The sequence below is a fragment of the Motacilla alba genome, chromosome 9, assembly GCF_015832195.1.
Source record: "Motacilla alba alba isolate MOTALB_02 chromosome 9, Motacilla_alba_V1.0_pri, whole genome shotgun sequence".
Classification (NCBI taxonomy): domain Eukaryota; kingdom Metazoa; phylum Chordata; class Aves; order Passeriformes; family Motacillidae; genus Motacilla; species Motacilla alba.
Window position 1 is genome coordinate 2,206,114 of NC_052024.1, and position 13,750 is coordinate 2,219,863.

The 13,750-nt window shown below is 48.5% G+C and overlaps 1 protein-coding gene across 1 annotated transcript in view; it reads left to right on the forward strand.

Moving 5' to 3' along the window:
- The window catches only part of GPC1 (glypican 1), a 199,539-nt gene that overhangs the window by 168,067 nt on the left and 17,722 nt on the right, over positions 1–13,750 (forward strand). Inside the window, exon 3 of the mRNA XM_038146560.1 lies at positions 3,141–3,532. Coding sequence (XP_038002488.1) covers positions 3,141–3,532 — 392 coding nt within the window. The remainder of the gene's footprint in view (positions 1–3,140; positions 3,533–13,750) is intronic.

Below are 13,750 nucleotides of genomic sequence, written 5' to 3' on the forward strand. Positions count from 1 at the left end.
CAGCGGTGCCTCCTGGAGCCAGAAGGGCTTTATAGCTGCAGCGCGGGCTCCTTGTGAGCCCTTTCCCTGCATGCCTGCCATTCTCAAGGTGACAAAGCCCTGTGCTGCAGTGCCTGAGTGCAGTTCATAGCTTGAGCTTGCTGCTGGCACAGAGAACGTGGTGGCAGCGGAGCTCAGGGCCTCGGGGCTGTGTCCGCCTGTGACCTGGGTGAAGCTGCTCCATGGGCTCGTGCCGTGCCCAAGCTGAACACTCCAGTGGTGCTCCGGGAGCCAGGGCAGACCCTGCAGTGGTCTGCTCCCCAAGTGGGAGCTGGTACATCCAAAGGGACCTGCTGGCCCTGTTACTGGTATCTCCTGGTAGCAGCAGTGGAGACTTGGAGCACCTCATTACCTGAGGGTCCCCCACCCACCATGGCTACAGATAATGGGCTGCTCCCCCTCAAATAAATAATTCCTTCTACCTGAAATCAAGGTAGAATGGCGGGAGCCTGAACTGTGCCTCAGCAGGTTGTCTCATCCCAAGGCCCTGCACATCCTTAATCTGTGACACATGTCTAAACTCATTAAAAGGTTGGAAATTACCAGGCAGGGTGTTCAGGAGAAGATGCAGTGTTACTGGGAGATCTCAGCTAACCCTCTACTGAGGAACAGGGACATTGGCATCATCCCTCTTCACAAACCTCACTTCATGCTACCTTCTGATGCTGCAAAATAGGCATTTAAATTCCCTGCCAGGTCAGCCATTCATCACAAACACGTGTAGACTTAATTGCTAATTAATTTTCCCTGGCTAGCGCAGATTTTTTTCCCTCAGTGTGTGAAATCTAGAAGAACTTTGTGAGAACCAGCCACAGATGAGTTGGCTGTAATCAGTGTTCCCTCACTTGGGTGAGAAGTAACAGTTCATCAGCCCTTAATTAGCTCTGACTTTTTTGAGAGCAGTCTCCAATTTTTTGACAGGGAGATATATATCTTGTTTCTCTTGTAGCAAAACAAAGAAAGTATTTTGCCTTGAATTGACAAATTGGGTTGTGTTTGTTGGTGTTTTCTTCCTCCTGATGGTGAGTGCAGAGCTGCATGTCGTACCTTGATTGCTGAGCAAATTGTTCATTTCGTGTCTCTTGTCACACAGAAAAGAATGCTGATTGTACAAGGAAGGGAGTTTGAGTTCAGTTTAATTAACTTGTGAATGGGCAACCAGCAGTGTTTGGAGTGATACATTGAGGTAGGGAAGAGCTTTTAGATACCTCTCAGCATCAGAGAAACTTTGTGTTTTGTTTCTGTTGCAGGTGAGTGCAGCATCTCTTTTTATTAATCTGATGGGATCAGCTTTTGTCTTTTTTCACTATTGAAAACCCCCTCTTTTAACATCATAGGTGACTTTGATGCCCTGACACCTGGTATCTGTAGGGAGAAATCCATTTTTAGTGGGGAAGGTGCATGATCAGTCCTTTGAGAGATGGAGGGATCCCAGTAAAAATGGTTGGACATCCAAACTTCCCACCCAGTCATGTTGAATAAGAGTAAATTTCTTCCCAATTGAAAACCAGCTTTTATTCAACATTCCAGATAACAGATTTTGATTTTCTAATTCTGCATAAGTAATTAAACCAGACTTCTGCTAAGACCTAGTTTCCTCACAATCTTTTAAAAACAAAAATCTCTTCGATCAAATTTTAATCTATTAAGCACCACATGATAGGGGCTGGAGAAGGCCAGGCTATCAATGCTCAGTGTTGCTTTGTTAAAATAGCACAGGAATTTATAGTATTAGTAACCTGTGGAGCAGATGCAGAGGATTCTTTTCACTTTGTTGATTCACCTGTTAAGTTTTAGCTTCATTCAAATCTGAGAAGCCAGTGAGAGGTTATTAATATAGGAAAGCTTGTATGACCCTTCTCATTCAGTGAATATAAGCAAGATTTAAGGATCTGAGCTTTACTAGTTCTACAATTTTAGGATGGTGCTGTAGTCAGTGCCATTCCCTCAAAAATGCTTTGTTTAATAAAGCTTTGTACATGCAGTATTCATTTTTCCAGAGCTGCTCTTTCTTTTTTTATATGTCTAGCACCATGAAGTTAATTTATGTACCTAAATACATGCTGTTTGATTTTAATTGAATAACAGTTTCTTTACAACTAGAGCTTATAAATGCATCACCAAAAAAAAATAGTAATTTAGATTTAAAGAATAGTTTAATCAGGTTTGCTTCAAAAAGACCCTAAAAGTACAACTGTAATTGAAATTAAAATTATTATTTAAATTATTTTTCCTCTGACTGACTTCAATGATGATTAAAGTTGCTTATGTACATCTATTAATTGGATCAGGCCAATCCTGCTATGAGTTCCCTACTGTGCAGTCTCAGCCTGAAGGTAGCTGGCAGTTGAGATGATGGAAATACCTAAAGATGTTGGTAAGGGAGGAATTAAATGTCATTCTTACCCTGCTGTGTGTAGCAAGAGAGTCACATTTCTGTCACATCTGAGACCACTGAACCAGGGGTGTAAAAGCACTCTGTTATTTATGTTGGAACAAAAGCAGGATGCACGCCCAAGTAAGCAAATGGGATGAGAAGCCCAGACAATGTTGGCCTTGGTTAAAAAGCACTTGGGTACAGCCCTGCCTTGGAGTCCCCAGGAAGATGTGCCTTTTCCTGACATGCACCTGGACTCTGACTGTGCCCAGAGCCAGACTGGCTGCCACCACCAGGGATGTCGCTGGGCAGGGTTGGCACCATGCTGGCAGCCCTGCTTCGTCTCACCAGGGCTTTGGAAATAGCATGTGGCAGCTTAGGGTTTGTGTAAACAATGCCAGCTGTGAAGAAAACTTATGAGTGACACTGTGACACCTTTCAGATTCAGAAAAGAGACCCAGCTTTGCTTCCAGGTGATGCTGCCAGAAGAGCTGGAGAGGCCCAGACCAGGGTTCTCCAGCATGAAGGGACAAGGAGGGGTTCCTCCTTCTATCTTCATGGCTAAGGCTCAGACCTGAGAGTGTGGGTAATGCTGGCTGGAGGAAAAGCTCTGTTAGGGCCCTTCTGTTTTCTCAGGATATTCAGTTGTGCTGCCCAGTAACACAGCCTGTTGGATTCCAGCTTGTCTGGCTGATGCATCACCTCTCCTTTTCTCATCTTTCAGGTTATTTCCAGGATTTGTTGAACAAGTCAGAGAAGGCCCTTCACGATGCCTTTCCAAGCATGTACGGAGAATGGTACACTCAAAACGTGAAGGTGTTCAAGGACTTGTACAGCGAGCTGCGCCGCTACTACCGCAGCTCCAACATCAACCTGGAAGAGGCCCTCAATGAGTTCTGGACACGGCTGCTGGAGAGGCTCTTCAAGCTGCTGAACCCCCAGTACCACATCACGGACGAGTACCTGGACTGCATGGTCAAACACGCCGAGCAGCACAAACCCTTCGGGGAGGTGCCCAGGGACCTGAAGGTGAAGGCAACCCGAGCCTTCATCGCGGCGCGCTCCTACGCACAGGGCTTCCTGGTGGGCAGCGACGTGGTCAGAAAGGTGTCTCAGGTATGCTGGCTGCTCCCTTCCTCCAGCCTCACGTTGGCTGCAGCCACCCGACCGCTGCTGTTGGGAGGGGAGGGTCGTTTCCCCTTGTTTTCATTGCAAAGCAAGCAGATGCTTTCCAGTTTTGAAAAATAAACTACTCGAGGGTTACCCATCAGTAGGAGGGAGCAGTAAACCTGGACTTCTACAGGCACTGCCAACAACACTAAAACACTGAGACGTAACTCACCACAAATGAGCTTTTGCCTCATTTTAACCCATGCAGCAGAGATGTCACTCAGCCAGGCTGTGAAGCCATTCTGCTGCTTGCCCAGATCCCTCGTGCTTCCTGACATGCCTCTAAATCACTGCCGTGTTTCCCTCCTTGATGGGAATGTGTGCAGAGCTGGATGGCCACGAGTGTGCTGGGAATCCAGGCAGAGGGATGTGTTTCAGAGGCTGGCACTGGGATCCTGTGGCTGTTTATGTAGCCTGTCTGCTTGTACAGCTTCTGTGTACAGAGAGGAGGAGTTTGTAAAGTGCACTGGGATCTTTGGGGAGGAAAGGTGCTGTATAAATGTAAATTAATATGACTGATTCCAGGGTTCCAGAAGGAAGGAAATTGTCTGTATTCTTTACTGCAGAGGTAGCCTTTCAGAGCCAGAAGAAAGTGATTGTCCTGAAACAAGACAGTCAGGCTTTCCACACAGGTAGCAAGGAGAAAATCCATAATTTAAAAAAAGGCTTGCATACCTCACGTGGAGATGGGAATCAGCAGGTGTGAGAATCAGGGTATGATTGAACTGTGAGTGCAGAAATGCAGAACCACAGTTCATCTCCTCCGAAGGTACCGTGTGGTGATGCGGAGCAGAGGACGGTCCCACTTAATGCAGCAAATCCAGACTTTGATCTCAGGAAGAAACATTAATGGGGTAACAGTGACAAATGCTTCAATTTATCAATGTGGGACTATAAAACTGTTCAGCTACCCAAAAACCTTTGTACATCTCATTAACATCCCACTCTCCTGACACTTAAGACAGATAAAAGAGGAGAATGATGTCATTTCAGGGGGACAAAAGCAAAATACTTTTCATAAATCCTCTGAATGACAGAGATTTCCAGCTCAATGGGCATGATCCTGCCTGTAGCTGAGATTGGTGGGTAGAACAGGCTGGCAGGGAAGCTGCAGGCATGGTATCAGCCAAAGGGAAGGACCTGAGATACCAACATGCAGATTTTTCCCTCACCTTCTTGTAGGCTTCTGACCAACTGGATTTTGATTCTGGTCCCTCCTTTCTGAATTTTCCTTTTCTTGGGAAGAGAAGTTCTCTTATCAGTCAGGATGTGGGGAACATGACAAGTCACAGATTCTTGTTTTCCCTCAGCTTCCCCCAGTCCATTCCTTCAGGATGGGGGGCTTTCTAGGAGGGTCCCAACCATTCCTCTCTCACTGGAGCCCTCCCTGGCATTGCAGTTAACCCAGTGTGTTGCTGTTGCATGAACTGAGTCAGAAAACATCAGCACAGCCTTCTTGAGAGCTGATTTTGCTATGAGGACCAAAGCTGGCTCATTTTCCCTGTCTTCTTTACCACCATTTTAGTTGTGGATTTACACTTGTGTCAAATGGATGTGAAGTGCTTGACTCAAGCCACAACTGGTGCCTTGTTTCTAGTCATTTTTCATGTTGCTCTATACTTACAACATCAGAAGAAGGTCAGAAACTGGAATTCAACTTTCCTGTCAGCTGGGAGCAGCAGTCTTCAAAACTATCTTTTTTGACTTGGAATTTCATATGGGGCACTGGTGAGTGTTTTGGTCAGGAAGACTGAGAAAGCCTGTTGAAATGAACACTTCGAAATAAATTAGCTAGCTTTGGACTTCAGGGAAAAAATAGATTTTATTTATTTGCAAATCCCAGAAAAACTACAGATTTCTAATAAACCCCTCCCGGTTTCAGCTTCTGGGACACTTCCAGTTCAGTGTATCCCCTGTATCCTGTCCCTGTTTCAGGTCCCTGTGCAGAGGCAGCATTATGGGGCACTCCAGAGAAGGGCTGATGCTGTTTGCCAGAGCTCCTGGCTGTCTTTAAGTGGAGGAGAGTCTCCCTGAGTGAGCTACAGGTGTGGATTTCATGAGATTTGTTTAATCCCTGCTGCCTCTCCACTGTGCCCAAAGGGTGTTTCTTCCCCAGCCTTCAGTGGCCCCAATCTCAGAGGAAGCCACAGCTTCAGGCAGCCCTTGGCCAGTGGCTGGCAGGGATAGGAACAGGAGCCACATGTGGGAGCAGGCTGAGACCTGCTGGGCATAAATAGATTGAGGGCAGATGAGGTGAAAATGGCAGAAGCATTTTTCAGCTTTACTGCCATCCAGGCTTGCAAGGCAAAGTCACCCTGACAGACTGCAGGCTCTGACACCAAGTCCTAAAACTTCTGGTTGGTGGATGCTGCCACCGACCTGGCCTGACACAGACAGCAGTGGCAGTGCTGCCATCTGGGCTGGGACCCGGGCTGGGCTTGGTGTGGCTCTCTGGCAGGTGAGGATGGATGTGGCTGGCACCCTGCCCTGACACACAGTGAGGGGTTACCATGGGCCACGCTTGGGAAGGGTCAGGGTAGCACCTCTGTGTTCATGTTCTGTGTTTCTGTAGCTGTGCTTTCAGCACAAATTGCAGGTTTTCATCAGTGTTGCACAATGCCAAGTGAGCTTTTCATCGCTGGCATGAAGTACCAGCCACCAAAATGGCAGCAGTCACAAAATCCCTAGTGCAGGGCACTTGAAGAAGGAGCTCCTCCAGGGATGGTGCGTGCTAGGGTGAGAGAGAACACATATCCCAGTTCTGTTTAGGGTCCTGTTCCTTGGCTGTGAGATTGGCAGCTGCCCAAAACCAGCATTTGCTCCAGCTCTGAGCATCATGTGAACAGGAGAGGGCCTCATGCTGGTGGAGTCACTGCCTGCCAGCTGCTGCCCAGAGACCCTCCCCCACTGCTGCCCTGAGTTCCTCCCTCACTGCTGCCCAGAGACCCTCCCTCACTGCTGCCCAGAGACCCTCCCCCACTGCTGCCCTGAGTTCCTCCCTCACTGCTGCCCAGAGACCCTCCCTCACTGCTGCCCTGAGTTCCTCCCTCACTGCTGCCCAGAGACCCTCCCTCACTGCTGCCCTGAGTTCCTCCCTCACTGCTGCCCAGAGACCCTCCCTCACTGCTGCCCGGAGACCCTCCCCCACTGCTGCCCTGAGACCCTCCCTCACTGCTGCCCGGAGACCTTCCCTCACTGCTGCCCAGACACCCTCCCTCACTGCTGCCCTGAGTTCCTCCCTCACTGCTGCCCAGAGACCCTCCCCCACTGCTGCCCAAAGACCCTTCCTCACTGCTGCCCGGAGACCCTCCCTCACTGCTGCCCTGAGACCCTCCCTCACTGCTGCCCAGAGACCCTCCCTCACTGCTGCCCTGAGTTCCTCCCTCACTGCTGCCCTGAGTTCCTCCCTCACTGCTGCCCAGAGACCCTCCCTCACTGCTGCCCTGAGTTCCTCCCTCACTGCTGCCCAGAGACCTTCCCTCACTGCTGTGAGCAGCTGCTGTGCACATTCCTGGGAAAGATGTGGTGGATGTGAACTGGGATACTGCAGGACTGGGGGAGCAAAGCTGAGACAGAAGGAATGGCAAGGGCTGAGAGGTAACCCTTGATAAACACAAGCAGAAAACCCTGAGGGAGAGGCAGTGTGACAAACAGTAGTGGCTGTGACCCTGGTTGGGTTTGTCCCATGCTGCTCAGCCCCCTTGGGTCAGTTCTGCTGTCCAGAGTGCTGTGGGGACAGGGGCAGACAGGGCACTGGGAAGGGCAGGGAGGCTGCCCAGGTCCGTGCTGCATTCCTGCATCCATGGGCAGCCGGGAGAGCTGCCCTGTGCATGCCAAAGAGTGCCCAGAGTCCTCCAAGTCCCCTTGCAGCCCTGGCAGCCTGTGCCTGTCAGGCCGAGCACAGACATAATGTTCCATTTCCAAAAGCAGCGAGAGGAAGTAATTTGAAATGAATTTTGCTCATCAGTCAAAAAATGAGTTTTATGACAATCTTTCCTTTGGTGGGTCTTCATTGGTTCTTGTTTCTAAATTTTAAGTTTTCCCAAGGTAGTGGAGATTGATGTGAAGCAACACCAGCTACGTAAGCAAGAAACACTTACTCAAATAATCGATTTTAATAGCTGTTTGCATTTCCTTTTCTCAGTATATGTTCTTAAGGCTGTTTCTTATTTGAGTTTGAAACAAAATACAATGATTTTCTTTAGAAGCTTTTTCACTAAATCCTGTATTTCATTTTACCAATGAAAGTTGAAGTCAGCTATCAGTACATTTTTATTTAGCCAATACTGTGTTTCACAATATATTTCAGCCTTACTTTTTTAAACTTTTCTGCTAGTATAAGGTACATGGCAGCTTTCCTATTTACCACATGAGTAATTTTTTAAACACATGGTGGGTCAGTCTGGGAACCAAATCCCAATTAAAATGTCCTAAAAATAGATTTTTAGAAATGTTTTTAATGGTTAAGTGAATGTGCTGATAGGACATATGGAAAATAATGTTTATCTAAGCATGCTTTGCATTTCCAACAAGTCAATAACATAACAAAGCCAGTATGGTCCTCATGTCCTTTAAGATTGCAGACATTTTTCATACTCACTTTTTTCCACAGCTTGAAAGGACATATTTGACTTCTGTCTTTCAGCTTTCAGTTGCTTTTCTGTAGGCATAAAATTGATCTTACTGAATTAAACAAAGATAAAATCTTCTTCTCCCACCTATGAAACCACTGTGCTAAAGCATCTCAAGAGCAGTGAACTCTGGTCCCATGTGCTTGGTGGGACATCTCCATCCTTTCAAGTGGCTGATCTTTTTTGAGAGCATCAGCAGCAAGTACACACAACCATAAATATCATGTTACTTCATTTAAAGGATTTCACTTCTGTAAAAGTACTAATCATTTATCTAAATTGGCTTCCACTGATCCTGAGAAGACAGCGTTAGTGTTTGTAAGTAGATGTTACGGGAGTGTTGTTCCACGGCAGTGTCAAGTGGCAATACCCTCATATCCCCACATTTATTTCCTTGTCCCTGGCTGTTATCCCAGCTCTGGCTTTGGAGCTGTATTGTGGCAATGAACTCCCTGAGCAGGGAATAATGTGCTCTGACTCCATGATTTCAGAAGGCTGAACAAATGCTTTACTAAGCTATACTATATTACACTACATACTACACTATTACTGTACTAAAGAAAAACCTGTGACCCTTACAGACAGTCACGACACAGCTTTGACCTAATTGGTCAATCAATCAAAACACCATCACCAGAGTCCAATTAAGAAATCCCTTTTGGTAAACAATCTCCCTAACACATTCCACATGTGCCAAACAACAGACACAGCAAGTGAAGATAAGAATTGTTTTTCTTCTTTGTCTGAGCTTTCTCACAGACTTTCAGCTTCCCAGGAAAATCCTCAGAGAGAGAATTATGTCTCTCTCTGTTCAAAGAATATGTGAATACCACAGAGCTGTGCAGGTTTTGTATGGCAGAGATGTGTGGGTTTGTGTCCTGCAGTGTTTCCACGTAGCAGCAGGGAGCAGCAGGTCCCCCAGGTGCTGGTGTCAGCAGCAGGAGGGGAGGTGGGAGGGTGCAGGGCTGCAGCTCACCACAGCCAGGTACCAACAGCAGCTGCTGGAGCAGCCTGGGCTTTTCTTTGGTTATCCTTCCTGTCGTTGCAAACCACTGGTGAGGCTTTCCAAAAATGAGCTGGTCAGTGCCTGTTCTGTAGGTCTGTGCAGACTCAGCAGCAATCCACAGGGTGCAAAAAGCCCCGGGGAGCTTTTGCAGGACTGGCTGTTGCTCAGGAGGAGGGCAAGAGGACTGAAGGCCCAGGTGGGAACCCTGCAGTGCTGCAGACACCCCTTCCTGTCAACCATCTGAGGCTCCAGGCTGAAATAAGCTCTTGACCTTCAGGCACTGGTCCTGCAGCAGCTCCTGTGCTGGCTGCCTTTTACCCTTGTAGCCTCTGGCATGGCTGCCCAGCCCTGCCCACGACTGGGTCACCTTGAAGGGTGCTGGGACCTGCCCTTCCTTCCCAGGGGAAGTGTCCCCTCTGCTGAAGTACCTCATGTTTTCTAGCCCAGTCAACTATCCCTGGCAGTTCGGATGTGAGATTGCGTGGCTGAAACCATTTCAGATCTAAGTTCCAGTCAGCCCAATTCCCCCTGCAAATCCAGGAGCTTAATATCCCTTTCCCTGAGCTGGCTGTGCTCCCTGGATCATCACCCTGCCACCAGCTGCCTTCTTGCTTTAAACACCTTGGTACAGCAGTCCCACACACACCACTGTTCCTTTCCAGCACTCCTGCATGGAAAGCTGGGGAGGGTATTTTGTAATAACATTGGAATTTGTTTGGATAGATTCAAATCAAGCTGGATGAGAAGCATGTAGTCTTGAATACATCCTGATGTATTTCACATATTACTTTTCAATATTTCTATCCCTTGTTATGTTTCAATCACAATCCTTCAGGGATAAAAACCCATAGGTGTTCTGAATAGAATAGAAATAATGCAAGAAAGAAGATATATGTCTCCCATATTTACCTGATGGTTAAAAGTCAATTGAATCTAGTTTTCAAAGGATTGAAAATTGTACCAGCTGGAAATACCTGTGTTAAATGAACAGAGCAGGGAGTGTGTGGAACAGACAGGTGTTGGCTTGCAGTATTTTCCTCTGAAGGGAGAGGACATGACAGCAGTCTGTCTGTCTACATGAATCTCTCTCATTTTAATATCTGAAGGCACTTAGGTACTAGACAAGCATCTAAAGACATAGATCCTCCCAATTAGCTGTGGGTTCTGCCTCTGGAGCCATTGTCACTGCCCTCTCCGAGTGCCCTCACCACTGCCTGGAGGGAGGTGGGAACTATGCTCCTCCCTGTTTTGCTGTCCCAGTTTGCCTCGATTGCCCTAACCTTCATATTTAATTTTTTTTCCTGAGTCTGCAGAATGGCCCTTTGGCTGCTGGGCTGGCAGGGCTGGACCCAGGCAGTCTGTCTGGCCTCAGGCCCAACAGCAGCTCTGGTGTGCTGGAGCATGAAGGGCACAGATTTGGCATCAGCCTCCATCCTCCATGTCCCTCCCGCAGCGAGCGCTGAACACAGAAAGGTGACAGCAGGAGGGGCTCTGAACTGTGCTGGCATTTTCTGTGTCCTCCCTGTGCCACCAGACCCCAGCACACTGTGCCTGGGCCCTGCATGCCCCTCGTCCCCGACAGGTTTGGGAACTTGATGGATCTTGAATGATGGGCTTGGTGAGGCTTAAACCTTACCGTGCTCCAAGGACTCATGGCTGTGCTTTTATGGAAGGAAGATGCAAAATAATGACTGAAGTGATTATACAATTCATTAGACTTTGAAAGAATCATATTTCTGTCAGCCCTGCAGCTGTTTCTTTTAGAGTTTCACTCTGAAAAATGGGAAAGCTTGGTTCATTTAACACACATCAAGGTGCTAATTACATCAGGGCTGGCATAAACATGCACAAGGCAGCTGCTGACCATGTGGTGGAGGGAGCAGGGTGTGCTCCCCACAGCAGCTCCCCTGCACCAGCCAAGGGCTGGGCACACCTGCAGCTCCCACTCCTGTCACCAGAGAAACTGGGCACTGACTGCCCAGTGAATGGAGCAGATTTCCAGGTATGCACATGGAGGTGCAAAGAACATCACAGCCCTTCTGGGTTTTTATCATAATATTTGAGGGTCCCTCCATGGGGAGACTGTAAAAGTGAAATGTTCCCCAATGTGAAATGGCCACATTGCAGACAGCTCTGATCACAGAGCTGGCCAGCTCCCCTGTGAAACACAAACCTCTCCTCTGAGTGCTGGTTTGTTCTAAAAGAGAGCAAGGCTGGCTTTCTGAGCCCATTCCTGGGCTGCTGGGCATCCCACAGGAAGCTCAGGAGCACTCCTCACTGCTGGCCCAGCAGGATCAGCTCCTCTGCTTGACCTGGTTTTATAGCTGCTGTTTTTCACACGGACAACTTTATCCCAACTGTAGGATTCCAGCCAAGGGATTTGGGGTAATTGGAGTGGCTTTGAATACCTGCCTGCATTTCCCAGCACACACAGCCTGATCTGTGGCTTGAAGAGCTGACCTGCTTTCCCGTGGACACTGCCACAGCTGGCAGAACTTCCCTCTCCTGCCTTTACAATTCCCATGAGTGAGGGTGCCAGGAATGGCTCAGCCTTTGTGGCTGCTTCAGCCCCAGCCCTGGGGAGGTCTCCATCTCTAAGTGCTCCTGCTTCCAGCTGCCCAGCACCTGTGCCTGCCTCTGAGACCTGCCTGCTGCCTCTTGGCTCCAGAGCATCCCTTGCTTTGGAAACCTAAATTGCCTGATGTCACTGGGTTTAACTGCTGCTTCTGGAGGTTAGAATGGCAATTCAGAGAGCAAGGCTTCTACCTGGGAAAATAGACCTGAGAGTTAGTGCAGGCACATTTTGACAGATATCTGACACATCTGGAGGTATTTTGCTTCGCCTCAACCAACCTCACACCAAACCGAAACCACAGGTCCCAGTGCCCACCTTGAGTCTGCACTGCTTCTGGGAGATGAGAGCCAGGAAGGGAATGGGAGAGCAGCCACAGGGCAGGGACATGGTCAGGGTGGGAAACACCAACACCACAGCGCGGAGAGATCCCTGCAGGCCAGCCTCACACTGCCTTGGGCAAGATTTTTAGAGGGACTAGAGCCCAGAGAACATCACTTCCACCAGCAGAGTTAAGGACCAGCTGAGCCTTGTCCCTCCATCAGCTGCCCTGCCCTTGTTCCTCTGACAGTCTGGGGGGTGTGACAGCACTTCCAGCAGCCCGGAGTTTTCATCCAGGCTGGCCTGGCTCTCCATCCCCAAATCTCTCCACTCTACCTAACCCTGCTTCCCCTGGGAAGGAAGGCACAGATGGCTCACAGCAGCCTGGGGGGAATGTGCAAGGGGAGAAGGGGGGTAGAAAAAATACCAGCAAGAGCTCAACTTATTTTATTGGTGTTAAATGCCTTTCAGATGTACTTAAAGGCCCCTGAAGGCCGAGGAGTCCAGTCACATTGCAACTAGGCTGCAGGTTCTCATTTGCTTTTAAGCCAGGCTTCAAAAGGAGAAAGGATTTGGGATCGGATAATTCTTTTCTTCTTTTTTTTTTTTTTCTTTTCTTTCCTTTGTTTGAAGCCAGTACTTCAAAAGCAGCATCTGCAGCTTGGCTGCAGGCTCTGGGTGACAGAGGAGCTGGCCATCTCCTGCTGGGCGCAGAGGAGCCCTGCCACTGGCCTGGGGTCAGTCCCATGCCTGGAAGGCATCCGGAGCCAGGCTCTTTGCCTGCTAGCAGAGCCCAAACACTTGTGCTGCTCTGGTTGGAGCTTGGTGCTGCCACTGGTGGAAAGACTGTCCAGATACCTGTGGCTTCCTAAAGCTCCACATTCCTTCAACTCTCAGGAACTGGGATGGAAAGGAAGGATCATTGCTTGACCCTGTAACTGCAGGATGTGACAGAGCTGGTCTCAGCACTAATGCCTCTTCAGCTGCAGTTCCCTGTTCTCTCTGCATCCCACACTTTGGTCCTTCAGACACCTTTTCAGGAAATAATTGACTTGTGTAAAGAAATGGTTTTTGGGGTGAGGAGGGTGTAGCAGCTTTTAGCTGTGTGCAAGTCAGATCATCACTCCCATGGTCCTTCCATGCCCTGATACAGCTCAGGGTATTTTTGGAGGCATTGGATATTTTTGAAGCACTAGGCATTAAGGTAATAACAGAAAATATCTCTCCTCTTTGCCCCTCTGTTCTTCTGTGAGACCTCTCAAACAAGGTCCCAGTTCAGAAGAATAAAATCCCTCCCAGTGTTGCAGGCTGAGCAAGGTCTGGGGTCAGGAGGAATTGCACCCCTCTTTGCACCAAATCTTACACTGTAAAAAGAGCTCTGCAGGTCAGTGGGTGCTGTTTGGAAAATCAGCTCATAACCTGGGTAGGAGCTTCAGAGCAGACCATGGTGGGGCTGAGGGAGAAGTGTTCCATGGTTCTAGAAGATGTGTTCTTGTTACCTCTGAGCATCTGCAGGTGTGCAGACATGGGCAACTTGGGCTGAACAGGCAAATCACAAGTTCAATTTGTTCTTCATAGGCGCAGAAGAAGGATGGGAAGTTTTTATCCTCTGTTCTGGAGAAATGTAGCCCATT